The sequence below is a fragment of the Mus caroli genome, unplaced genomic scaffold (assembly GCF_978045245.1).
Source record: "Mus caroli unplaced genomic scaffold, Mus_caroli_1 scaffold_2, whole genome shotgun sequence".
Taxonomy (NCBI): Eukaryota; Metazoa; Chordata; class Mammalia; order Rodentia; family Muridae; genus Mus; species Mus caroli.
This window is the reverse complement of record NW_028227257.1, coordinates 110,289,292-110,316,866: the sequence shown is the minus strand read 5'-3', so window position 1 is coordinate 110,316,866 and position 27,575 is coordinate 110,289,292. Positions and strand designations below refer to the sequence as shown.

Genomic DNA, 27,575 nt, shown 5'->3' with positions numbered 1-27,575 from the left:
ATCAGAGGTATAAGGCACATACTTAAACATAATGGAGGCAATATACAGCAAGCTGATAGCCAACATCAAATTAAATGGAGAGAAACTTAAAGAAAAAAATCAGGGACAAGACAAGGCTGTCCATTCTTTCCCTGTCTCTCCAATATAGCACTTGAAGTTCCAGCCAGAGCAATAAAACAACAAAAGGGGATACAAATTGGAAAGGAAGAAGTCAAAGTATTGCTATGTGCAGATAATATGATAGTATACATAAGCAATCCTAAAAAAATTCTAGCAGGGAATTTCTAGAGCTTATAAACAGCTTATGAAGCAAAGTGGCTACATACAAAATTAACCCCCCAAATTAGTAGCCCTCATACATACAAATGATAAATAGACTGAGAAAGAAATCAGGGAAACAACACCCTTCCCAATAGCCACAAATAATAAAATATCTTGGAGTAACTCTAACCAAGCAAGCGAAATATCTGTATGACAAGAACTTCAAGTCTTTGAAGACAGTAATTGAAGAAGATATCAGAAGATGGAAAGATCTCCCATGCTCATGAACCAGTAGGATTAACATAGTAAAATGGCCAGTTTACCAAAAGCAATCTACAGATTCAATGTAATTCCCATTGAAATTCCAGCACAATTCTTTACAGCCCTAGAAAGAACAATCCTCAGATTCATATGGAAAAACAAAATACTCAGGCTAGCTAAAACAATCCTGTATAAAAAAAGATCTTCCGGAGGTAATCACCACCTGTATTGCTTGTACTCCAGAGAAATAGTAATAAAAACCTCACGGTAATGACATAAAAACAGACAGATTGATCAACGGAATCGAACAAAAGACTTAGTAGTAAATCCACACACTTATGGACACTTTATTTTTAACAAAGAGGCCAAAATTATACAACAGAAAAGAGAAAGCATCTTCAGCAAATGGTACTGGTCTAATTGGTTGTCTGCATGCAGAAGAATGCAAATAGATCCTTATCTATCACCCTGCACAAAACTCAAGTCCAAATGGATCAAAGGCCTCAACATAAAACCAGAATCACTAAATCTGATAGGAGAGAAAGTCGGGAATAGCCTTGAAGACTTCCTGAACTGAACATCAATCATGCAGGCACTAAGATCAACAACTAATAAATGATCTCACGAAACTGAAAACCTTCTGCAAGGCAAAGGATATCATCAAAGGGAGAAAATGGCAGCCTACAGAATGGGAAAAGACTTTTACCAACTTCACAGCTGACAGAGGGTTCATATCCAAAATATATAAAGAACTCAAGAAACTAGAGATAAACAAACCAAATAACCTGATTAAAAAAAATAGAGTACAGATATAAACAGAGAATTCTCAACAGAGGAATCTCTAATGGCTGAGAATCATTTAAAGAAATGTTCAACATCCTTAGCTATCAGGGAAATATAAAGCAAAATGACTCTGAGATTCCATCTTATACTGACCAGAATTGCTAAGATAAAAATCTCAAGCAACATATTATTCTGTTGAGAATGTGGAGCAAGGGGAACCTGACTCCATTGCTGGTGGGAGTGAAAGCTTACACATAAAGCCACTTTGGAAATCAATTTGGTGGTTTCTCAGAACATTGGGAATCAAGATGTAGCTATACCACTCTTGAGAATATACCCAAAAGACGTTCCACCATAGCACAAGGCCGTTTGCTCAAGCATACTCATAACAGCTTTATTCATAATAGCTAGAAACTGGAAACAACCTAGATGTCCCTTGACTGAAGAAAGAATAAAAAATATGTGCTACATTTGCACACAGAGTATTACTCAGGTATTGAAAACAACTACATCATAAAATTTGCAGACAAATTGATGGAGCTCAGAAGGATCATCCTGAGTGAGGTAACCCAGACCCAGAGAGACAAATATGATACGTACTCACTTATAAGTGGATATTAGCTATAAAGTAAAGGATAGCCATGCTACAATCCACAGACCCAAAGAAGCTAAGTAGCAAGAAAGGCTCAAGGGGAGGGATGCATGAATCTCACTGAGAAAGAGAAATGCAGTAGATGGGGTGGAGGTTGGCTGGGAGGATGGAAAGAGGAAGAATGGGGTGTGGGACAGAGGGAGAAAGTACTACAAGAGACAACTGAAATGGGGGTGAGTGGACATTTCTTGGATGAGCTAGAAGCCAAGGACAGTGGAAACTCCCAGGAATCTAAGAGAGTGAACCTAGCTAAGACTCTTAGCAATAGGGGATATGGAGTCTGAACTGGTCATCTCTTGTAGCCAGATAAGACTACCAATGGAGGGATTGGGATACCAACCCAGACATAAAATCTTTGATCTACAATTTGTTATGCCTGCAAGATGTGCAGGGGTAAAGATGGAGCATGAATTGAAAGAGTGGCCAACCAAAGACTCGTCCAGTTTGAGATCCATGCCATGAGAGGGAGTCCACCCCTTAGACTATTCATGAGATTCTGCTAAACTTACAGACAGGAGCCTAGCATAACTGTCATCAGAGAGGCTTTGCCTAGCTACTGATGGAAACAGATGCAGAGACCCACAGCCAAACATTACACAGCACTTGGGGAATCCTGCAGAAGAAAGGGAGGGATTATAGGAGCCAGAGGGGTCAAGGCACCACAAGAAAACCCACAAAATCAACCAACCTGAGCCCATAAGGACTCACAGAGACTGAACCACTAACCAGGGAACCTGCATGGGACTGACCCAGGCCCTCTACACATACGCAACTGCTGTAGTTGGTCTTCAAGTGGGACTTGTAACAGTGGGAGCAGGGTCTGTCTCTGACTGTTGCCTGCCTTGGGGACCCTTTCCCCCTACTGGGCTGCCTCATCTAGCCTTAGTCAGAGAGGATGTACCTAGTCTTACTGCAACTTGATAAGCCAGAGCTGGTTGATATCCAGGGGAGGCCTCCCCTTTCTGAAGCAAACAGGAGAAGTGGATGGGGGCAGAGAGGGGAAGGAGGGAGAAGGACTGGGAGGAAGGATGGAGGGAAACTTTGGTCAGGATGTAAAGTAAATAAATTCAAACAAACAAAAAAGTAACCAAATAACAAAACAAACTGTACTTTGGAATACCAAAGTGTGGGGGAGTTATTAATTGTAATTCAAGTTTGGGGGATACATGGTAAGCAATGCCCCACAATAAGAAGTTATGAGTCCGAAAAGATGGAGCAGCAGGTAAAAGCACTTGCCATAGAAGTTCAGTGACACACATCCAATCCCTAAGACCCAGGTGGAAGAAGATAACTGACTCCTGGATATTGTCTTCTGACTTCCACGGGTGCGTGTGGACACACGTGTGGCTGCACAAGAGTGCACACGCATATAAATAAATGTTAACGAAACAAAATAGATGATACTGAATTAAAGCAAGACACATTGGCTAAGTAAAACTCCCAGAATATTATTTTTTATAATTAAATATGTATAACCCATATGTTGCCCATTGATGCATGTATGTACTTGATCAACATTTAGAGACAGGCTGAGAGGATGTCCCCAGTGTGAGGACATGAGGAGTCACCTCAGGAGAGAAGTTCTTTAGGAGAAAGGTCTCAAAGGAATTTTTGAAAAATGAACAAGGCAAATGCAAACCATGACCGACTCTTTGGTATTTATATAATTCTTTGAAAGTTTCTATAGTTTGAAAAAAATATATCAGAAAGTCTGGGTGGTGTCAGACAGGGCCAGGGGACATTCATTACCAGAAGGGAGGCACCGTGACTGTGACTCAGTAGAAAGTCTATGCTTCAACAGGATGTAGAATGCTCTAAATCACAGTTCTCAACTTTCCTAATAGTGTAGTCCTTTACTGCAGTTCTCTCCATTGTACTTACCCCAACCATAAAATTTTTCCTTTGCTAGTGCATAACTGTGATTTTGCTGCTGTTATGAGTATAGTAATGTCAACATCTGTAATGCAGGCTATCTGATATGTGACCCCTCCCCAAGGGGGTCTCTACTCACAGAGAATCCTAGCTGTGTAGTCTTAGGATTTTCATTCCTTCTTGTGAAACACTGCAGTCAGGTAGACAGTGACCTTGTGCCACACAAAGCAGAAAATAAAAGTGTAGACGATACCTCCTAGAAGTGTGGTAGCTGGAATTTAGGGAACGCAAATGTATGCTTGCTGGGTCCAGCTGGTAAAGTTCTTCACTATGAGGGAAGAGCTTAGGACTCCCCTTCCCCTGGAGCCTCCACACACAGAGCCCAGATGCCTGGGCTAGCTTTGCTTTCACTGTCCCTGAGGTTGCTGGGTGTGTCACGTGCTGAGTTCTCAAGTGAGCTGCCCTTGAGTCACCTGCCTTCTGCTGCTGTGGTCACTGGCATGGTGTTGATGCTGTCTTCATGATTCCAGGCATGAAAGGATGCATACTGGAAGACCCCATCGAGTGGAGGATGCCGGCAAGTGCTGCCTTGAGGATGACCTGGTCAATCTCGAGGTCCTGGACGAGGTACTTGATGCTTGGTAGACAGCTCTCATGGAGAGTTTCACATCTAGAGATCCTGGATGAGGTACTAAATGCTTAGTAGACAGCTCTCATGGAGAGCTTCACACAGGTGGCCTGGCCCTTCTCTGATTGATCACAGTTTTCTAAAGTCATTCAAAACTTTAATTGCTTGGTTAGCTATGGCGTGATAGCTATGACTATGATCAGAGCTCTGTGTGCTCATTTATAGTTTTGGAATGACGGAAGAGTTTAGTAAAGCCCCTTATTTCACAGGCCTGACCAGTGAAGCCCATTTCCTATCTAATAAAAAATACTGTAGTTTACCCTGAAAACCGTTGTTTGTTCTTCATAAAGAGACATTTCATTTATAGAGGCAGTGGAGTAAACATAGTTCAGATGTCAAAGCTGAGAACTAGGAGAAGTCCTCGTTCAGAATACTCGCCTTTGCTTGAGCTGAACCTCCATCTGTGGGTTCTCATCCCGGGCAACCCCAGCATCAACACCTCAGTCACTAACTGTATCACCACAGTGTTCAAGTCTGTATTCCTGCAACCCAGGGACAAGTGTTACTTTTGAGAAATGAAATTCCTAGGGCTGGCAAGACAGCTCAGCTGTGAATAGCCTGAGCAATTGCTACTCTTCCAGGGGACACAAGTTTGATTTCAAGAACCTGGGGAATCTGTCCACACACAGTTAAATCTAATTATAAGTAGAACCTTCCAATTGAATAGAGAGTGCCCCCCCAACTCAGCACCCAGGAACAACTCAAATCGTCACTGACTCCCCCTACGCCTGTCAGCAACTCTTCTTTCAGCACATTCTTATCATTGAGCCTTTCCAGGCACCTGCCACCATTTGAGAGATTTAGAATCGTTAAGACCCTGTTAAGATCTGAATGGGCTGCCTTAATCTTTTAGACAAATAGTATAAGAAGCTCATTGCCGCTTTCAGCATCTCTGCCTTGATTGGCCATGTTACTCTCGACGCTGTTTCTTCTCTTCTTAGGACACGATTATCTACTGGCTGCAGAAGCGGTATGCAGATGCACTGATCTACACCTATGTTGGAGATATTCTAATTGCCTTAAACCCCTTCCAGAATCTAAGTATATACTCTCCACAGGTATGACGACCAGTTTAAAAGCATTTTGTTCCTTCATGAGTGATTAAAAAAAAATCACAAGGCCAGGTCTGGAAGTGTAGTTCACTGGGAGAGTAATTGCTTAGCATGCACACGGGTCCCAGGCTCAAACCCACACACTGGGGAAAAAAAAAATCAAATATGCAAATAAAACGAAGTGACATTAAAACTATGAAACCCCTTTCCTGCCATGGGACTGATATCTGAAAATGTAGACAATAATTTAACATAGGTGGGATTTTTTTTTGGGGGGGGGTGTTTTCAAGACAGGGTTTCTCTGTAGCCCTGGCTGTTCTAGAACTCACTTTGTAGACCAGGCTGATCTCAAACTCAGAAATCCGCCTGCCTCTGCCTCCCAAGTGCTGGGATTAAAGGCGTGCGCCACCACGCTTGGCCATAGGTGGGATATTTATCTTTAGGGAGAAACTTCTCAAAGCAAAGAGCAACAATGAAAGTTAACATGCTTGCTACATGCCAAACACTGGGTCTGATCATCCTATGAGACAGAAAAGCTAGGACTATTCAGTAGACGATGAGACAGAGCAGAGCAGTTAGTGCCCCTTGTCCAAGCTTGTGTAGCCAGAAATGGAAAACTGGGGTCAGAACATAGGCCCACAGACTCCGAGCGTCCCAGAAGCAGCGTGTCCCCTAAGGTGAAAAGCCTTGTTTTTCTGGGTAACAGACAGTGCAGATGGCCCGATGGAGCATTGGAAAGATCCTGTCAATGAGCTGTTCCTTGCCTTCAGTTTTCCAGGCTTTATCATGGGGTGAAACGTTCCTCGAATCCCCCCCACATATTTGCATCAGCAGACAACGCTTATCAGTGTTTGGTTACTTTCAGCAAAGACCAGGTAAGGACTCACATTTCTCTATGACGAGCTCGCAAGGTAAGACATAGTTCATCTTCCTTTTTTTGTTTGGACTTGTAGTTGCTCAGTCTACCCCCGCCCCCAGGAAATGGGAAATAAAATTGCTGTACAAAGGAACTGGGAGCCTGAGAAGGAGAAGACCCTTTTGGGAGACATAACACACACGCATATCAGGAGAACTCATTTTCTCTCACGAAGCACAATAAAGACATTTCTAATATGAACATAATGAGAACATAGGACAACCACAACCTGATTACTTGCAATGGCTGTAATAAAAATGCAATATATAATGGCATAAATGAAATTCCCTTCTATTAAGAAATCAGAATCTTCATGGCTGGGTCCCGTGCATGTAAAATACTGCACTTGCTAGACACCAGGTCCTGTGTTATCTCTCTGCTGGGAAATTTGATGGCTTAGGGTTAAGACTGATAAACTTTAAGCTCAATGTTACTTACACACAAACTTCACTCCTAATTTTTAGTTGTCTAGACTTGTAATTCACAGCATGGCTTATTCTACTTTTGGACCCTCCTCCATTTTGCTAGGTTAGTTTCCTTTATTTCTTCATTTTGCAAACAAATAGACGTACGTAACCTAACTTGGCAAGAAAATTTTATGAGAGCTGTGTGTGCTTCCAGAGACCAAAAAAGTCTGATCTTTTGGGTCAGTTGAGGGTAAACAAAATAATACCTATGTCTAAGTTACTTTTCTGTCACTTACTAACACACAATGGTCAAGATAACTTCCGGAAGGAAGGGCTTCTGTGGCTTACAGTTCCTGAGGTGTAAATCTGTCACGGTGGGAAAGTAGCAGTGAACAGGCAAGGCTGCTGGAGGAGCAGCTAGGAGCGGACCCCACCCACCACACCCCCGCGCCCCGCCCCCGGTCTGGAACTGCAGACACAAAGCAAAGAAGGCAAGAGACATTTCTGACTCAAACCACTGCACAACAGAACCCATGGACCAGCACATTCAGACTTGCTGATGACTACAAAGGAGTACCTCTGCATGGCTGTGGAGTTACAAGCTGTCCACAGGTTTCCCAGAGAGAAAATTAGTGGAGAGAACATGACTTTGAAATTTGCCTGCTGTGGTTTTTTTTTTTTGTCTCTCCCCCATTTTGTTTCTGACACAAAACTGTGTGTTTCCCAACAGTAAACAGTTTTCCCAGGGTTCCCTACAATTCAGTGCAATCCTGTCACACTCTGGAGTTATCACAGACCCCACAGGTTATGGGTTAACCTCAACAAAACTGCCCATGTGTCCTATGCATGCTACAAATGGAAAACCTAAGATAGTCACAACTCTGCCCACCCATGTACAAATGCAAGGGCTCCAGCAATCCTCTCTCAGGCTGGCTAATTCACTACAACAACTCAATGAATTAAGAAGAACATTAAATTTGTTCTTATTGGTAAATCAGGCTATACCCATGGCAGCCACATGGGAGACATGCATGGGACAGATAGAAGGAGAGGTGGGAACACATAGGGTCTTGCCTTTCATCTGAGCCATCTTCCACGACCTTCAATACTCTAGTTCAAAACTCACTGAATCTTATTTATTTAAGATTATATATATATATGTGTATATGCATATATATGTATATATACACATACATACATATATGTGTGTATGTATGTGTGTGTGTGTATATATATATATATATATATATACGATATATATATATATATTGAGGATTCAACAGTTAAGAGCACGGGCTGTTCTTCTAGAGGACTGGAATTCAATTCCCAGCACCCACAAGGCTGCTCACAACTGCCTATGACTCCAATTCCAGGGGATCTGATTCCCTCGCACAGATGTACCTACAGGCAAAACACCAAATACATATAAGATAAAAATAGAAAAATCATTAAAGATGTTTTATAATCCCAGGACTAAGACTGAGATGAATACAGTCAAAGCATATGATAGACTTGAAAGAATCTTTGTGAAGTCCAACACTGTGTGCAGGGAATATATGCTAATGGAATATTTTGAATAATAAAATAAATAAAATGGTCCTTTTCAATACAAGCTTTTATTGAATTTAACTTTACTTTCAACCTCTTTGCCTTCCTGGATAGTGGGGTGGGGGAGGGTCTGAAAGTTTCCATTCTCTGATTATACACCTGTTCTTCCTCAGTGCCCATCCCTGTCCTGAGACAGTTAGCCTAGTTCTCATTTGGACCCACATCGTTCCCAGCCCTGGTGTGGCTGCCAGGGCTCTTCCTGAGCAGAAGATGCTCCCGTCCTTCCACCAATCAGGAATCTTCAAGACGCTTTATGCCAGGAAGCAAGTTCAAAGGCCAAATACGTCTCCTTTATCCCATCTCATCACTGGTTTCTTTTGTGCACAAAGAGCTCTAGAGCATCAAAAAGAACATGGCTAACAGTACAATAAAAACAAGCCATGGCTATAAATAAAACCAAAAAAAATATCTGATCGACCTTAAGCACTGGCAGATGTTTGATCTCACTCATAATAAAAGACGCACGGTCTAAAACTGCACTGAATTCCAGTTTTTACCTATCTGTTTGACACAAATCAGTACTCTGTGTGGTGAGGCCTCAAGGCTTTCTGTATGGCACTGCCTCAACTCCGCATGCCCCATGCCTGTCTCCCATGTACTAGGCCCTGGATGGTGGACTTTTTCTAATACACCAGCCCCAACTCCACATGCTCCATGTATGTATGTCTCCCATGTAGCTGGCCCGAGATCATGTCACCTTTCTAATAAGCCAGCAAACACAAATTGTTGCTCTAGTGGGTTAATCAGATGCTACGGTCCCTAGCAAAGCAGCACGGTAATAGCTATTTTATAAATACCTTTACCTTTTGATCAGATGTTACCACCTGGAATTTATTTAGCAGATGAATCTGCATGTAGATACAATAACCTGTGTATAGGATTATTCATTGCAATATAGTTTGTAACAAGGATAGACCAAACAATCCCCAAGAATCAGTTAACAGTGGTACCAACAGACAATGTTACGTAATACCTTGCAAAGAAAGACAAGCAGTTGTCCCAACTCTCCATATAGTGGGGAGAGTCCCAGGATCGAATGGCTGCTCAGTGAAATGAAAGATGAAGGCATATTGTAGAGGATGTTATATGGAAAACCACAACCCAGTGCACGTGTTGTTTCTGGTGCTAACTCATCGAATCCCTCCCTTGACTCTATTTTCTGTGCCAGTGTATTGTCATCAGTGGAGAAAGCGGATCGGGGAAGACGGAAAGCGCCCATCTGATTGTTCAGCATCTTACTTTCTTAGGAAAGGTATGGGCCAACCTGCTTTGCGTATCATGGCTTGAAACCCCTGCAGAAACCTTCATAGCGGAAGACAGTATTACCTTTTTATTTTTATTTTTTTACATCAGGAATCACTATAAGATTTCATCCTTTTTGTGTTTGCCTCCTGATAGCTAGGCTCTTAAGATGCCAGCATGCTGTTCTTACTTCATGGAGTGAGAAAAATCATACCAACATGGATTTACTGGACTGTGGGCTATTAATTATTTTGTGTGTTTTCAATGCATTAGAAACATTGAACCATTAAGTGGGAAAAGTGGTTAAACACTGAGTCAGATCAGGGGCAGCCACTGTGGAGATAAAGAAAATGGCCAGGGGAAGCCATTGTGCAACAGCTAAGGAAAGGGAAAATTCCAGCCTTGACCCAGACATGGAAGGAAGGAAGGATTGCAAAATTAGTCAGGGAGACGCCTGTAGTTGGCATTCATGCATCATATGACTTAGAAAGGGCTTGAGGATCCTTTACGAGAGTTGAGGTTTATTGAAGAGCACTGTGGAAAAGTGAGAAGATGTCGGTATTTAGAATTCTTTCTAAACTGTTAAACAGTAAACATCTCTCAAAGATGTCCTATGCAACGCAGCCAGACTTTAAAGCTACCGCCGAATCTGGCTTTCTGATTCACAGCACCTCATGACTCCATGTAAGAAACCCATCCTGGGGGTTGATGCTAACTTTCCCAAGGTAGAGTTGCTTAGAAAGGGAGCCGGGTAAGGGTGCAGGGCAGCATCACTGGAGTGCGGCCTCTGAAGGCTTCTCTTGAATGCTCTGTCCACCCAGGCTGACAACCAGACCCTACGCCAGAAAATCCTCCAAGTGAACTCCCTGGTGGAAGCCTTCGGGAACGCCCGCACAGCCATCAATGATAACTCCAGCCGCTTCGGGAAGTATCTGGAAATGATGTTCACACCAACTGGAGCTGTTATGGGGGCAAGAATCTCCGAGTATCTTCTTGAGAAATCCAGAGTTATACAGCAGGCAGCGTAGGTGCCCCTCTTTTCTATCACGTTTTCTCCCCCACCCCATCCATATAAACTTGGTGAATCTGGCAATTTTGAAGGTTCTATCTCCCCTTACTCTTTAGTCTCCCCCAGTTTTTAAAAGCAAAGGAGCAGTGGTAGCTGATTTGCTTTCTAAGGTCTTGTTTTGCCTTATGCGCATGGGTGTTTTACTTGCATGTATGTCTGTGCACAGTGTGAGTGCCTGTTACCCTAAGGGACCAGAAAAGGGAGGAAGATCCTTGGAACTGGAGTTATAGATGGTTGCAGATTGCTTCGTGCACTCTGGGAACCGTGCTCAAAGCCTCTGCAGGAGCACCAACGCTTTTAACGGCTGAGCCATCTCTCCAGCCCTCGGTGGTAGTTTTATTTTTGTTTTTGTTTTTATCTAAAGGGCATTAAGGGGAGAGTGCAAAGGCTGGGGACAGTGTTTTATGAATAGTCTATCTTGAGTTGGTGGTATAAGGTAGAATCTAACAATAATTAATTTGCACATACCTTAAAGACCCACTTTATCCGTTAAATTCGAAATTCTCAATAACAAAAGTACTGAAATATATTCCACATTTTTCCTTTCACTTGGGAGAGAACAGAATAGTAAGTATTCGTTACTGTTTTGTTGCTGCGATAAAATGCTATGATAAAAAAGCAGTGAGGCAGGGCTCGTTTTACCTTACGGTTCCAGTGGAGACACGGTCCACCAGGACTAGAAGAGCATGGGAGCAGGAGCAGGAGGCTGGATGATCACATCTCATCGACACACAGGATGATAGTGTGAGGACAGGTGATCTGGCCAGACTGTCAAACCTCAAAGCCTGCCCCAAATGATCTACCTTCTCCAGCAGGGCAGCACTGCCTAAAGGTTTCATAATCTTCCCAGACAGTGCCACCCACTGCGGACCTAGTACTCAAACGTAGGACATTATTTAAACTATAACACTCTGTTTTAAGAAAAGCATTATTGTGGACTGGAGAGATGGTTCAGTGGTTAAGAGCACTGACTGTTCTTCCAGAGGTCCTGAGTTCAATTCCCAGCAACCACATGGTGGCTCACAACCATCTGTAATGGGATCTGATGCCCTCTTCTGGTGTGTCTCAAGACAGCAACAGTGTACTCATATATAATAAATAAATAAATCTTAAAAAAAAAGAAGAAAAGGAAAGCATTATTGTAATAGGTAACGGCCATCACCAGCATGTCATTCAAGGCTTGTGTACTGCTTCTGACACTCTGTGACCTTGGGCAGGTCTCTGAACATTTCTGAGCCTCATTTGTGAATTGCAGTTGCCACTAGCAATGGCCCCATGGGTTTGTGGGTAAGACCCACAAGTTTATCTGTGTAAAATTACTTAAAAGCACGTGAGACAGTGCATGATAACAGTATTAGCCACTCTTATTATTATTGTTGGTTTTGATCACTGCAGGACACTAGTTTCTCAGGAGCAGGACTGTATACACACAGCCAGTCAATATTGACTGCCTGCTATATGCCAGAGTAAAGAAGACAGACAAAGTCCCTGAGTCCACGGTGGGTGTGGGGGAGGGGTGAGAGGATCACAGCCCAGTCAGTCGTTATAGGAATATATGAATAGAGCAGATGTGATCAGTGCTCAAAAGCAATAGTTTCCACCTAAGTGCTGGGGAGATAAACCGGTGAAGAGTGCACACTACCTGGTTTAGGAAGAGTTGTGTGGGGTTCATGGAGGACAGAGGGGGTCCTACCCCATTTACACTATGACCAAAAGCAACTCGGGGGGCAGGGGGAGTAGGATTTATTTTGCTTATACTTCCACACCACAGTCCAAACCAAAGGAAGTCAGAATGGGAACCCAAACAGGACAGACACCTGTAAGAACTGGTGCAGAGGCCATGGAGGAGTGTAGTTTACTGGCTTGCTCCCATGGTTTGCCCAGCCTGCTCTCTTATGATGAATGCACCACAGGCCAATATGGTAGGAACAATTTTTTTCAATGTGGGTTCACTTTTCCTAAGTGACTCTGTCTTGTGTCAAGTTGACACAAGAAACCAAAAATTAGGCAGTATACCTGGGTTCCAGAAGGAGAGATGGGTTTCCTGGATTTAAGATGCTTGATGTGAGATCTATGGATCCCTTAAGAGTTAGCCAACAGAATGGGGGCAGGAGAGGGACTGTAAGAATGGATCACATGGAGCTTCGAACCTTTTCTAAAAAGACTACAAAACTGGAGGATGTTTTCAGGCAGGGGAGTGGTCACCACTAACTTGAATTTTGAAATGCTAACTCTAGCTTCAGTCGGCCAATGGAAACAAGAGGGAGCCAGATGGATAAGGGTGGTAGAGTGGAGAAGAGGAACAGTCACATCCTGGGCAAATGGGAGCCACGGGCCCGGGAGTAGCTTAAGAATCCAAGCATTTGTGCGTGTGGCTGCGGGGGCGGGGTATGGCATGCTAGGTTTGATTTCCAGCATACACACACACACACACCCCAAAGCACCAAACACCTTCCTCCATCAGAGAATTTCCTTGCACAGTAGAAGCGGGTATGAACAGTGTGACCATATGACTGAGGAGATGGAGCTACAAGTATTTGAAGCTTCCCTGTAGCTTCTTGATCACTTGGGTAAAACTCTCTGTCTCTTCCTTCCCATATTGATATGATTTTAAAGTTGAAGGCACTGTCTCTGACAGAACGAACACTGCCATTTCCTATGCTCCAGGCCCTTCCCATGGAATGTTGCTCATTGGTGTAAATATTGTCTCACCTTACTTTCTTCATGTATCATATAGGACTAATAACTCTAACCTACCAAGGTTGTTAAGAGAATTGAGTGGGATGGAGAAAGGCTAAGGCTTTAAAATCCTCAGCAACATGGCTGCTCTGTCTAGAATACAGACATGCTCTTGGTATCCACCTTTAATCCCAAACAATGATGTTGTGCAGGAAACATTCGTGAACCCCAAAAGACCAACAAGGAGCCAATTCCGATGCAATCACATTATTCATAGGATCTCATTATCCAAGCTCAAGGCTGGGCCACACCACTGTCTCTGATGCAGAATGGGAGGGAATAGCCCTAAGCTTAGTTTCAAGAAAGCATTTATAGAGACAAGAAGGGGGTATCTAGCCTGACACACATCTGATTGGGGGGATCATTATGGCCTTTAACATAATTGGCTGGTGCTGGGAGCCAAACTATACATTTAACTTCTGTTTTATTCCTAATTGGTGGTTATTAGGAAGTGAAGTGTCAGGGGCAGGCTTGAAACCTAGAGGTGCAAATTTGTTAGGGAATAACCTAGAAACTGGTGCTAGACACAGGTCTTATTGGGTAGTCACCTGGAAACTGGTGCTAGGTTAGTTAACGCAAATTCAACCTTAACTCTGAGATGGAGTTCGGACCCAACAGATTCGGTCTCTGAATGTTTAATTGAGCAACAGATTTGAGACTTGACAGACTTGAGGAAGATTCGACAAGGATAGGATGTACCTAACTCTCACAAGAACAGCACAGGAAATAGAAGCTACTTAAGAAGAGTCAGTCAGTTCAGTGAGTCAAGCTCAGTTGAATTGAAGTCAGTTCAGTGCAGGTGGGTTGAGTTCAGCTGTCAGCCAGCAAAGGAGGCAGTGTAACGGAGTTTAGTTGAGTTCAGTTCAGTTCAATTTGTGGAAGTTAAGAGGCAGATTTTGCCAGGACAGTTATACACACACATTACAGAGAGAACAAGCTAGACACAGGGTAAAGCAGAACAAGCCAGAGAAGGAGGAGTCAGAAGATTAGAACAGATTGACAGTTTGAGGCCAAGCAGAGAAATTCATTCAGAAGCCAGATTGAATCAGTCAGCTGGGAGAGGAGTTTGAGCCAGAACACCTGAGCTGAACCAGCCAGCCAGAGTTCAGAAAGAGCTAGAAAGGGTGATCTTATTCAGCAGTACGCCTCTGAGGCAACAATTACATGGGGTGAATTAAAGTGACATTGACAGTGGTGGTTCTACCCTTTTCTGGGCACACTTGAGTATCCCATTTCCTGGTCCCCCATCTCTGGATGAGGTCATATGAAGGTCTGACAAATGTACATTGAATAAACAGCCTTTAAGAGGTTGGCCAAGTGTAAGGCAGCCCTCTGAGCCCTTGTGTGCAGACTTCTGTCTCTGCTGCCCATCTGTCTACAATGCTTTACAAATCTCTCTCAGGCTTCAGGGCTTCACTATAGTGTTATTTCCCTGGAGTCTTTGCCTTGACCTGGCACACGTGTGCCCCATTCTCAACATTATTCTTTATCCTATCCCCCTGAGTGTTCCTTTTAAAGCCCTCCTCTCAAGCTCCCCTCTTATTTCATTTAATTCTGTCTAGAAGGAATGCCCCAAAAGGGTGGGAATCCTCTAAGAACTGTTTCTCTGGCATCCAGCACAGTGCCTGCCATAAATGGCATCCAATACACTTATCAGTTGAATAATAACTTTGTAAAGCTATTTATGTGCATTTTGTGCCACACTGCATAACTTAAATACATACAGTAAGATTTGTTTTAAATAATAAAAATAGCTTCACTTGGCGGCATGCACCTGGTAATTCCAGTGCTGGGGAGGTTGAGGCAGGAGGATCATGGAAAGTAAGCCAATGGCTGGGATGTAGCTTATTGGTGGAGGACTGCCTAGAAAGTGAAGATCCTGGATTCAACTTCCTGTGATGAAAAAGAAACCCAGATAAACAAAACAATGAAGTAATGATCTATGTTCAGATGGGGGAGAAACGGCAAGTAGAGGTATCTAGAACAGAGTGCTAAGACATCCTGAACAGACTAAGGAAGGCAAGGATACCTGGGAGAGGATAAAGGGAGGACTGGGACCAAGCCATAGACAGGGAAAGAGGAGAGGCACACCAGGCTTCTTCCTGCAGAATGAGTCTGGTGGGCAGTAGGATTTTTTTTGTGTGTGAAAGACTGCTCTCTTCCAGAGGGAAGAAAGGAATCTGAGGCAATATTTTCCAAATTGCCCTCAAGTATCAGGTTCCAAAGCTCCCCCACACATGGTGATCTAGCAATGAAATTTCATTATCAAAAAGCGATGACACTTCTGGTGTCCTGGCACTGCTGCTTGCTGCATGGTATCTAGGCACTTGCTTCTCGGTTCCTTCTGTGTCATTTGCTGTCACAGTGAACACACTGGACACCCTATCCAGGTTGGCTTAGCAGATGTGGGCAATGAATGGAGAGACAGAAGGTAAGGGCAATTGTTGCCCTTGCAGAGAACCCAGCTTCGGTTCCCAGTACCCAGGTAGTACCTAGCAAGTTTCTGTAACTCTAGTTCCAGAAGATCCAAACCCTCTTCTGGCCTCCATGGGCACTGCGTGCACATGATGCACAGAGACATGCCTGTGAAATACCCCCTCCCCAACTCATTAAAAACAAGCAAACAAACCCAAACAACAAAAGATGTGGTCAGCAGGAGCCATCAGGGACCGAGGAACGGCATTCGTAGCAGTGTCTGAAAGCATAGCATCCTGGTCACTTCCACAGATTTCCTGCCCAAGGCTACAGTAAAGCAGGGCATTTGACTGGTCGCTGTAGGCTAGACTTCTCACTCTCTAAAGCTATGGGGGCTTATGACACAGATGTACAGGACCAGGAGCTTCATGGAAAGATTGTTACATGCAAATAAGCTGCTACCCGAATTAGTTGTAGAATGTTCTTCAGTTTATAGTGAAGATACATGTGTTTGGTAAAATGCTATTGTGAAGATTAATGGTTTGTCATTGGGATGAAACGTATTTAATTGCCCGCTTATGTAAATTTGTTGCAAAATAATATCTTGTACAGAAAGGAAATGGGATCAATTATTTAGGTCTGGAAAGCCTGCTATAAATTCTACAGATAAAGCTTCTTCCTCCATATTTTTTTCAGGGGAGAGAAAAATTTTCATATATTTTACTATATTTATGCTGGTCTTTACCACCAAAAGAAACTTGCTGAATTCAGACTTCCTGAGGAAAAGCCTCCTAGGTAAGTTTTCTTGCAAGATCCCTTGCTGCTGGTGGAGAGGAGGTTGCTGGTTAAGTTGTAATGAGTGTTCAGTTAAACAGCTGACTCATCTAGGAGTAAATGGAGTTGCTTCCTTAACTGAAGACTCCTTCTGTAAAGTTAAATATGCAAGAGAAGCTGGCAAGAACCACATCTCAGCCCTTGCAATTTTTTTAGAGTGATCAAAAGCTCAACTACAGTCATTTTTTTTCTCCACCACAGTATTAGCCTGTGAAGGGAAGAAACCCAGGTGTCCCCTGTCCTACCTATGGTGCCGTTTGCTAAGTGAGTACTTCCTGTGTTGGGTCATGTTCTGCTCTATTTAGATATATAGCTGGTGAAACTGAAAGAGTCATGCAGGACATCACTTCCAAAGAGTCTTACAGGAGACAGTTTGAGGCGATTCAGCACTGCTTCAAGATTATTGGATTCGCTGACAAGGTACGTGCTAGTTGGCAGGGAAACAAACTCAGTTTGGATGCCATAGATGGATGTGAGAGAAGGGGTGTGTGTGTGTGTGTGTGTGTGTGTGTGTTTTCTAGCTTGCAGGACAGTTTTCAAATGCATGTCAGCTGGCAGATAAGGTATGTCTACTTAATATGTGGTCTAAGCATCCAAAACTTTGTTATTCTCTGAGAACTTGTTTGCAATACAGACTCCTGGTCCATTCAAGAATTACCGAATCAGCATCTGAATGCCCAAGATGCCCAAGTGAACATGAATTATGAGAGGCATGACTGTCTTATTGGCCAAGCCCCCAGCAGTTATTGATAGGACCAAGCCCCTAGCAATTATTATCATTATCATAAATCCACCTTCATTATAGTAACAGCTGCCAAAAGAATACTGGCCTCTTTTGACCTGACATCACTTCTGAGAAGAAGGATACAGGAGTCTATAAGTTATACCTAAGCTCTAGACCATATTTTTGCAAGTAGCTCCTTATGCATATGACAAACCAATTAAAATCTCCCAGCATCCCCGCAATCACTTTCTCCCTGGTACATTTGTGCGTTGTTAACTATGTCTGTACACATAATACCAAGCTCACCATACTACATATAGGCTTTTGCTATGAAATATGTGCTATTAAATATGTTACATGGTATTGGTAACTCTGGGATCAGATATTGTTCCATGCTAAGTTACGTCATAATTTCTGGGCTTTACGCCATTCAGTTTTGTAAGAGCATAGCATACAGGTTCTTTCTTTTTGCTGGCAAAGAGGATGGATGATTAGGAGGAAGGTCAGAGTGTTAAATCTTAGGGGATTAGATTACAAACGACTCTGTTTGCCTTGGGACAACCACGCTGGATGAAGATTGCTTCTGTAATCCAGTGAGTTTGACTGGTCTTTCCTCCCTAGCATAGCTGGTTTTAGTCCTAATAATACCTTCCTTTTTTTTTTTTCCCCTAGCTACATGCTCATTTTGTTGTTGTTGGCTTCTCACATACCATAAATGGACAGGGGAAGGGGTATCCCAAACGTCAGGATAAAAATAGAAATACATTGTTCTCAGCTCCTTAGCAGGTTCCTGCATTGTTAAAGGGTTTTTATGGTAACTAACGTACCGAGCTCATTTTTACCAATTACACATCATCAGAAGAGTTGATAGCAGGGGTGGAAATGAAGCTGTTTAAAGTACAACTCCATAGTCGAGATCATGCCAAAGTGTGGGACATATGTCCTTAAAAGAGGATGGGATTCACGGTGAAGGGAGTCCTTAGGGGAGATGAAGCTTTGCTTTTAGTTAATAAAAGATGGTGATAGAATGGTATGCTGTGATTAGCCCTGGCTTCGGAGGAGAACACACAATGATATTATTCCAATAGAAGTAGGCGTCTGTCTTAGTTAGGGTTTCTATTGCTGTATGGCTAAAGTACCATAACCAAAAGCAACTTGGGGAGAGAAGGGTTTATTTAATTTTAAAGCTTGTCTAGGGAACTCAGGGTAGGGATCTGGAGGCAGGAATGGATGCAGAGGCCATAGAACTGGCTGGTTCCTCATGGCTTGCTCAGCCTAATTTCTTAGAGCACCCAGGACCACCAACCCATGGATAATATTGCTGTCAGTGAACTCTTCTACATTAGTCATCAATCCAGAAAACATACCACTGGCTTGGCCACAGACCAGGCTAATGGCTGTATTTTCTTGGCTGAGGTTCTCTCTTCTGAAATGACTCTAGCCCGTGTTGGGTTGATGTAAAAACTAGCCACCACAGCTGCTGATAATAAAACAGATAGTTAAGCTTGTCGTTCAGTATATGCCATTGAAACAGGCCATTCATGCACAGGGTGCTGGGTGCAATAGAAGGAAAGAATGTCAGTGTACATGGGTATGAAAAGAAATGGGAAGGATGGCAAACGTTCTTAGTTTGTGCCTGATCAAACAAACAACAAGAGTATACTGACCTGTTGCTGTGTATCCTCTTGACCATGTAATTCCAGGAGTGTGGTATGTTGTCACTGTGTGTATGCCCCTGTGTGTATCTCCCCAGTATATAAGAGGAGTATGATGCTATGTCATCGTTTATACCTTTCCAGTTTATAACAGGAATGTGGCAGTATGTCAATGAGTGTATCTCTCTCTTATATAACAAGAACGTGACCTTGTGCCACTGTGTGTGTCTTCCCTGTGTCCTACATTAATTCATCTGGGAATAACCAGCCTGAGTTAATTAGTAGCTTCAGAAATGCCAGGGAGGAGAAGGATTTTATCTTTCTGACCCTAAAATCTATGGTATATCTTTGCAGACAACCTGTTCTGCTGGATTATCTCACTTCGTATCGTGTTTATAAAGTCACAGTAGCATGACTAAATTCAGAAAGACTCGGTTGTATGGAGTCGGTCAGCAGATGCCAAATAGCTGACGGGACACAATTTTCTCTAACGATTTCCTGCCAGTCGTTTCTCAATAGAGCTTAAAGGAACTAGGAATTCAATTAAAATTATATTTCCAGCCCTTTATTAGAAGGTTTCTAGTTCCCTGTGGGAACTCCTAAAGTGTTTGCTTGCCCTCCCTTCTCCCACAACACTGTACAACAAAATTATGGCATGCAAACCTTAGTGTGGACCTGAGAGGATGGACTCTACCTCCAGGACACAAGCTAAAAGCATTAAAGGAGCACCTCACTGTGGGAGGACCATGAGGAAACTTCTGTGGTGGAAGGAGCCCTCTAGTAACTACGTGCAAGGAACTTGGCGGGGGGGTTGACCTTAAACCCAACTGAGAAGATCTCGCCTCTTTTATTTCTATGCCAAACCACGCTGGTTCAGTTTAACATCAAATAGTGCTGGCCCTGCTGATAAACACATTATTCTAACATACCATGTAGGTTGAGTTGTAATTATTTAAAACTGCAAGAAAACCTGGGTCCTACATATGATGATAGAGAGTGGACATGTACTGAGATCCTTGGACACAGAGGTGAGAGTGCAGAGGCTTAGTATTCGGAGCAAAATTTATTTCTTCCTTCAAAATATATCACAAATCAAAGTAATACTTCCAATGGGAGATTCCAAAGAGCTATATGTTAGGAGAAAGTCTCGAGGACGGGATGCACTGACTTTTAAGGCTGTAAATGTCACGAGCCTCCGCCAAGGAGGGAAGGAAGACGTAATAATCCTCAGCTGACCCTGATATGGTGCTTGAGGCAGAACTGGCGAAAAATTCGAGATTTTGAGAAAAGAAAGAGATGACGTGAATTTCTAGGGAGGTAAAGAGAGACAGTGGCCTGAGGAGCCTGGGAGCCAGGCCAGAATGGTTTCTGCAGATCAGCACTAAGTACTCTTTAACTTTGAACTTGGCCTCAATATCATCCAGGCAACACTTGCCTAGATGTCTGAGAAAAGAAGGCTTCCCCTCCCCCACTGTCAATGGCTAGTGGTATAGACCCTATTGGAGGGCTTGTTATGCCTTCTCAATGAAACTCTCATTCTGAGTAAGGTTTTAGCACTGTATTATTTAGAAGGTTAGAGACTATAAAGAAATAGAAAGAAAGACTCCACAGGAAAGGCTGAGATTCCAGAAAAGACTGTGATGAGGTGAGGAAAAACAAGTGACAGAAAGTGAAAAAGATTTCCCATATGATCAAGAAGTTTGGGGGAAGGTGGGGCCATTCATGATAGAGACAGCACTGGGGAGCTCTAGCATAGCTGGATATGAGTGGCATCTTAAGCTGACCTCTGACCTCTGACCTCTGTGATACGTGGAAGTTCCTAAGTCTGAAAAGAATCAGTAATGAACCTCCAAGCTGAACTAACAGAGTGGTAGGAAAGCCCAGAGGTGACGCTTGGGGAGCACACTGAGGCTAAATCCTTTGAAAAGAGGATGAGTTGGATGCCCTGTCCCTGCTTCCTTCCCTGATGCAAAGAAGGAGTCCTGAGGATAGAGACACTAGCAGTGCACACGGTGTTTGACTCTAAATGTTCTCACTGAAGGTCAGAGGCACATTTGTGCTTTTGTTGATTCCCTGAGCATAGCGTTAAGAGAACGTGGCCTGAGAAGCAATGTGGTGAGTTGCTCATCTTGAGAGCACATTCTCAGGCAGCCATTTTCTTCGGAGCTCATCATCCTACTGCTAAAGTTCTTGAAGCCTTCTTTGGGAAGAAGTCAGGGCTTGTACGGTAGGGACGGTGTGCACTCGTTAGAGGAATGACACTTTTCCTTAAGAGGGAGGCGAGTTTCAGATTACCCCTCAAGGAGGCTGGATACAGACATGGCAGACGTGTAACAGCCTAGGCTTCAAACTCTCAGATCTACCTCTGTAGGGAGTCGCTTGATGCATGCGGCAGGACTCACCCTGTATTGATCATGGTAATGAGGGGCTGTCATGTTAAATCCAGGCAAGTTCTGAAAAAAAAAAAAAAGCCATTTGGTAGGTGGTGTTCTTAGCCACTTTTAAGTTGTGTGATTAAATAGTGATTCTAGAAGTCTGAAACATGACATCCTGCCCTTGATTTAGTAGTTGGAAGAACAGTACTTATCTATGGCAGAAGCCTGGCTTAGAATTCTCATCTGTCTTTGTAGCTTTATCAGGCATCCAGTAGATGTCAGTGCTACAGCCTGTGCTTGGGTTTTAGGCTTTACTGAGTAATGTCTACAGGGAGGCTCTGTTTGGGCGGTAGCATTAATCAATGGTCTAGTGACAGTTCCTATTACTTGGCTGCTGTGTAGAGTATTAAATCAAATAACCCCTTTGAATATGTTTTATGGAAGTAGTTTCGTTTATTAGCATAAAATTCAGAAAATTTCCAACCAGATGTTTTATTGTTTCACATAGACAAAATGTAAAATTTATATAAAGTATGCATTATTTTTACCCCACTAATGCTACTTAGATGTTCAACTTCGAACATGAAAACAGGACTTAGGTAATCTGAATGAGTTTTACTCAAATTTATGCCATCAAGTATATGGGTTTTATTTTTTTCTAAAATTCCCTATCAATCTCTTATACCAACTCAGTGACCTACAATTCTATGACATCTGTTTGTATAGCATTAGTATCAGATGCTCCAAGTTAAGGGCTCACTCCCACAATACTGCCCCCACTTCAGACACCAATTGGAAGCCCCAGGCTTCTTACACTTCCGACTGGTTCTAAAGTTACCGGGACCTTATTCTATAACTCGACTAGTTGACATACCAGCTCACAGAATTCAGGAAAACATTTGCCTTAAGGCTGCAGACTTAGAAAGGCCAGCCGAATGAAAAATGAATAGGCAGTAAATGTAAGGGGCTCTAGTCCCCTGCTAGCACCCCATGGAATCGCCTATTTGGAAGAGCTCCTTTATCCTGTTTAGGGTTTTTGTGGAGTTACACACACACACACACACACACACACACACACACACACACGACTGATTAATTATTGGCCATTGGTGATTAACTCATTTTGGAGTCCTAGCCTTCAAGAGTTTGTTGGGATCGAGGGATTAAGAGTTCTAAGACTGGTTCCCCCTTGAGCAACCAGTTTCTCCAATTTTGAGTCTTATCTAGAAGTCCACAAAACTTACTTATTAACATAAGCACAGACATGGTTGAAAGACACTTGTTGCCACAACAAAGCTCTGTTTACCCAGACAATTTTAGAAACTCTTGTGCTAAGAACTAGAGACAAGATACTTGCTTCTTCTGACATAATATCCTGGTTTATTTTTGGTCAGTTTTTCAAACTCTGTGCTCACTTCACGCATAACTACAACCTATAGCTCTGAGATATCCTAGTAAGCCATTGCCCTCTGAGATATTTTATTAAAAGCTATACCCCCAAAAGGTGAGGGAACATCTATCTAATCTCTTGTTCTGAAGAAAGGCCTGTTGGGAGCTGGGATTAATTAGAGTAAGTAGCTAAAGAGTAAGTCAAAGGACATAGAAGGTCATTTCCCTCTTGGTCACCATGCCAGGTGGCAGAACAGCTCCATTCCACATGGTCCTTGGCTGCTCTAAAGATGTGGCTGCGGCCAGGATGCTGGGAGTTCTAGCCAGCAGTATTGAGAATGGAAGCACAGAGCAAGCGTGCTTGTGTCCACAGGGACACGAACCGAGGAGGCGCACATCGTTTCACTTGTCTGGTTGTTAATGCTTAGTGACATCATCGCCTCTAACTTCAGGAAGAATGGCAAAAGTGTGCGTGTTCAGAGAGAGGGAGAAGAGAAACTGATGGGCAACTATGGTACTTTCAACTCAAGGGTGAGCCATTTGTCAGTTTAAGTGGTAATGACCTCTGAGCGTGGCTCTCCATGTCCTTTGCAGGAGGTACACTCTGTGTACAGAATTCTGGCTGGGATTTTGAATATCGGCAACATTGAATTCGCAGCTATTTCCTCTCAACACCAAACTGATAAAAGTGAGGTGCCCAATCCAGAAGCTCTGGAAAACGGTAATTGATGCTTAAGTGCTTCCTTGTCAAAGTGCATGTGACCTCTGTGGCCACAGCTTTTCAAGCGCCTGTAGGATACGGTGCAGCTGTCACTCATCTTCCTGATAGCTCCAGAACATAACACTGGCCCACATTTCCCAGAAGTCATCCTGTGGACGATATCACCCTTCATCCCTGCCTGAGGGTGGCGGCCCTGCAGAACAACAGTCTGTGATGGGTAACTTTACACAGTGGGTCTCCACCTTTGCTGCTTTTCAAAACCATTTACCTGTTTAAAAGAAATACAAGTTTGGCCCTTTTTTTGTATCCATGAAATCAGTATCCATAGGACAGAAAGCAGCATCTACCTGTTTTGTAAGTTCTACCAGCCGTCATGGTGGAAGAAAGGATAAGGATTGTTTACGCATCTAAAGTAACTGCTGGATACAATACCTCATAACTCCAGTCACAGTGCTTGGGAAGAAGAAACAGGAGGACACAGGACCTGAGCTAGCCTAGGCTACAGAGTCCATGTCCCCCAAATAATTGACTAAAAACCTTTGGGCCAATTGATGGTGGTGACACACACCTTTAATCCTAACACTCAGGAGGTAGAGGTAGGTGGATCTCTGAGTTCTAGACCAGTCTGGTCTACAGAGTGAGTTCCAAGTGAGTCAGGGCTACACAGAGAAACCTTGTCTCCAAAAACCAAAGCAAAGCAAAGCAAAAACGAAACCAATCAGACCAAACCAAACCAAATACCTTTTTGTGTTATTTTGTATCACTCTTATTTAGGGCCTTTACTATCCCATGTGTTTGTGACTGTTTATTCTTGCAATTTATTTGATAAAACACCATGTCATCTCCCTTCTCAGCACAGTCCCTCACACCTTTTCTTACTAAATACTTGTAGGGACCTTTAAAAACAGTTTTGGAGTTGTGCTGTCCAGCACGGGTGCTTCTTGGAGTCAGGGACCTTGCTTGTTTGTCTTGACCATGAAGCACAGTATGAAGAACAGAGCCCTGCACACAGTGGCTGCTGTAGTGCTGACTGGCATGGGCTGTGTGAGGGGTAGCCACATGTCTAGGACCATACTCACTCTGTGTTCCAGCTGCCTGCGTGCTCTGCATCAGCTCCGAAGAGCTTCAGGAGGCCCTCACTTCCCACTGTGTGGTCACACGAGGGGAGACCATTGTCAGAGCCAACACAGTGGACAGGGCTGAAGACGTCAGGGACGCCATGTCTAAGGCCCTCTATGGGAGGCTGTTCAGCTGGATTGTGAATCGAATCAACACACTCCTGCAGCCAGATAAAAACATATGGCAAGTCCCCCCACACCCCTGGAAGCAGAGGCCTAGAGTGATCACTCATCTACTGGTGTCCCTTAGAGTTTGCCTTAGGCCTACGTGGTTTTTCTTTAGGCAAAGGTCCCCCTCTTTCACCATTTAGAGCATCAGTGGGAACCAGGAGAGTTGAAGCATTTACTCCTAAGAGAATGACTGAAACCCATTTCAGGGAGGAGGCTTAGCAGGGAGCTGGATAAACCAGGCTTATGTCTGATGTCTACAGCTTCATCAGCTGACCAGTCTGCCAATTTTCATCTCTGTGAAAGTGAGGTTAACGTGTCCTCCTCAGGGTATTTTTAGAAATAACTGATACATTTTGAGAAAACTTTAAAGCTCAGACTTTCTCTTGTTATTGTTATTATAACCCCTTTCTCTCTCCCGGGCTTTAGTCTTTTTCTGTATTGTAGAGGAATCAACAGAGTCAAATTCTGAAGTCTCATTAGAAGCAGGTTACAGGGGTGGGTAGCTGGGAGACTGTGTAGCCAAGGCCCCTTTGTGTGATCTGTATGGGAGCTTCTGAGCAGATTTTTCTTCTGTTCTCTCTCTCTCTCTCTCTCTCTCTCTCTCTATATATATATATATATATATATATATATATATATATATATGCAGGGTCTTGCTCTGTAGCACAGGCTGACCTTGAACTCCTGACAATCCCTGTCTTAGCCTCCCAAGTGCTGACGTTACAAGCATATGTCATCATGTCTGACTCTGAGTATGATTTTAAAGAATTCTATTTTCAGCAGGAGGAACGGCCCTTGGGCCTGAGAGTGTTCGATGCCCCAGTGTAGGGGAATGCCAGGGTGAGGGAAGACACCCTTATAGAGGCTGTGGGAGGGGGTCTCCCAAAGGGGAGACCTGGAAAGGGGAAAACACTTGAAATGTAAATAAGGAAGATATCCAATTTTTTAAAAAATGAAATCTGCTATAAAGCAGAGACAAATTAAAAAAAAGAATTCTCTTTTTAAAGGATTCTATTTATTTTCATTTTCAAAAGAGAATAAAGGAATTTTATTGTAAGTTTCAAGCTGTTGTCCCCGAGGAGGTAGGTGGCCTCTTTCCCTGTGTGGATCTAGGGGTTGGTAGACATGTGGACTTGGCTTCTCGTTGTCTTGGGATAGACGTGACTTCTCCTGGTTCGTTTTCTTTCTCTCACAGTAGTGCGGAGGACAGGATGAATGTGGGCATCTTGGACATTTTTGGCTTTGAGGATTTTCAGAGGAATTCCTTTGAACAGCTCTGCATAAATATTGCCAATGAACAGATCCAGTACTACTTCAATCAGCACGTGTTTGCTCTTGAGCAGGTAATGGTTGACTCTGAAGCTAAAGCAACTAGGGGGGGGGGGGGAAGGGGGCGGGAAAGACTGCCAGGCTGCCCACAATTTGAAGCAAAAACCTGGTTAGTCAGGCTGTTAGGTAAAAGGCTACAGAAAAACCACTGGCAAAATAGTCCTGTCAAAATAAACAGTCCAAATTTAGTCTGAGAGGGGGAAACAAAAGGTCCTGATTTCTCTGGAAAGGTGAATTCCCTCGCTTGCATGGAGCTGGTGACAGGCCAATTATTTAATCCTTGCTTCAAAATTCTTCCATGTATATTGTTGAGTATGTTTCATTCTCTCCTGTTTTGACTACAAATATTTATAATGGTGTCCAAAAAGACACAAGGTGACCCTGAGCCCAAGACAGGGGTTCTTAGAAGCCATATTCACCTTCATCATCTCCCATTGTCTCTGCATCTGATCCCCAGTAATGGAGGGGTGTCTCCTGGAAGGAAGAACAGATATTCTTGAATCCCCAGACATGGAAATCTACTCCCCATGCAGTTCAGTGGTAAATTTGACAGTCTGAGTACACAGAATTAAGGCTGTGATGCATAGATTCTTCTGCTATATGGCCCAAACACACCTAGTCACTCACATGTCTCAATATGGCCAGACCCAGGAAGTCCAGGCTAAAATGCCCAGTGGTACTGAGGCCAGTTTCAGGCCAGAGAGTCCCGGTCTGTTTCCCTCCAGATGGAGTACAAGAACGAAGGTGTCGATGCTGTCCTGGTGCAGTATGAAGACAATCGCCCACTCCTGGACATGTTCCTCCAAAAACCCTTGGGCCTTCTGGCACTTTTGGATGAAGAAAGTCGATTTCCCCAAGGGACAGACCAGACCTTGGTTGGTATGTACCTCCTGAGAGTGGAACTCAGTAGTACAAGGCATTAGGTGGACGTGTTTCAAGTTTTAAGGAGTTTACCCGTCTTACTTCCGACACTTGGTGGGTTGTAGAAGTGTGGATTTTGGTGTGTCAGAGAGATGGTGTGGGGGTTAAGAGGACTTGCTGCTCTTGCTGAGAACACAGTTCAGTTCCCAACTCTCATACTGGGCAGCTTACAACCAGCTTTAACTCCACTCACGGGGGTTTCTACACCATCTTACTCTGGCATCCTCACATCTACAGTGCACATAGGAACAAGCAGGAACACACACATACACATAAACACAAATTTAAATTTAAAAATCGTTTTTAAATGAATGGCAGGTGTCTTGGTAGAGTTTGTGGCTTAAATCTATCACCACCCGCAATCCTCCATATC

General features: G+C 43.4%; 1 protein-coding gene across 1 annotated transcript in view; it reads left to right on the top strand.

Annotated features, from left to right (window-relative positions):
* The window catches only part of Myo3b (myosin IIIB), a 336,609-nt gene that overhangs the window by 138,041 nt on the left and 170,993 nt on the right, over positions 1-27,575 (top strand). Inside the window, exons 9-19 of the mRNA XM_021150395.2 lie at positions 4,360-4,456; positions 5,459-5,575; positions 6,340-6,444; positions 9,669-9,752; positions 10,564-10,766; positions 16,662-16,760; positions 17,105-17,219; positions 23,537-23,663; positions 24,755-24,965; positions 26,148-26,295; positions 27,007-27,160. Of these exons, the coding sequence (XP_021006054.1) occupies positions 4,360-4,456; positions 5,459-5,575; positions 6,340-6,444; positions 9,669-9,752; positions 10,564-10,766; positions 16,662-16,760; positions 17,105-17,219; positions 23,537-23,663; positions 24,755-24,965; positions 26,148-26,295; positions 27,007-27,160 (1,460 nt within the window). The remainder of the gene's footprint in view (positions 1-4,359; positions 4,457-5,458; positions 5,576-6,339; positions 6,445-9,668; positions 9,753-10,563; positions 10,767-16,661; positions 16,761-17,104; positions 17,220-23,536; positions 23,664-24,754; positions 24,966-26,147; positions 26,296-27,006; positions 27,161-27,575) is intronic.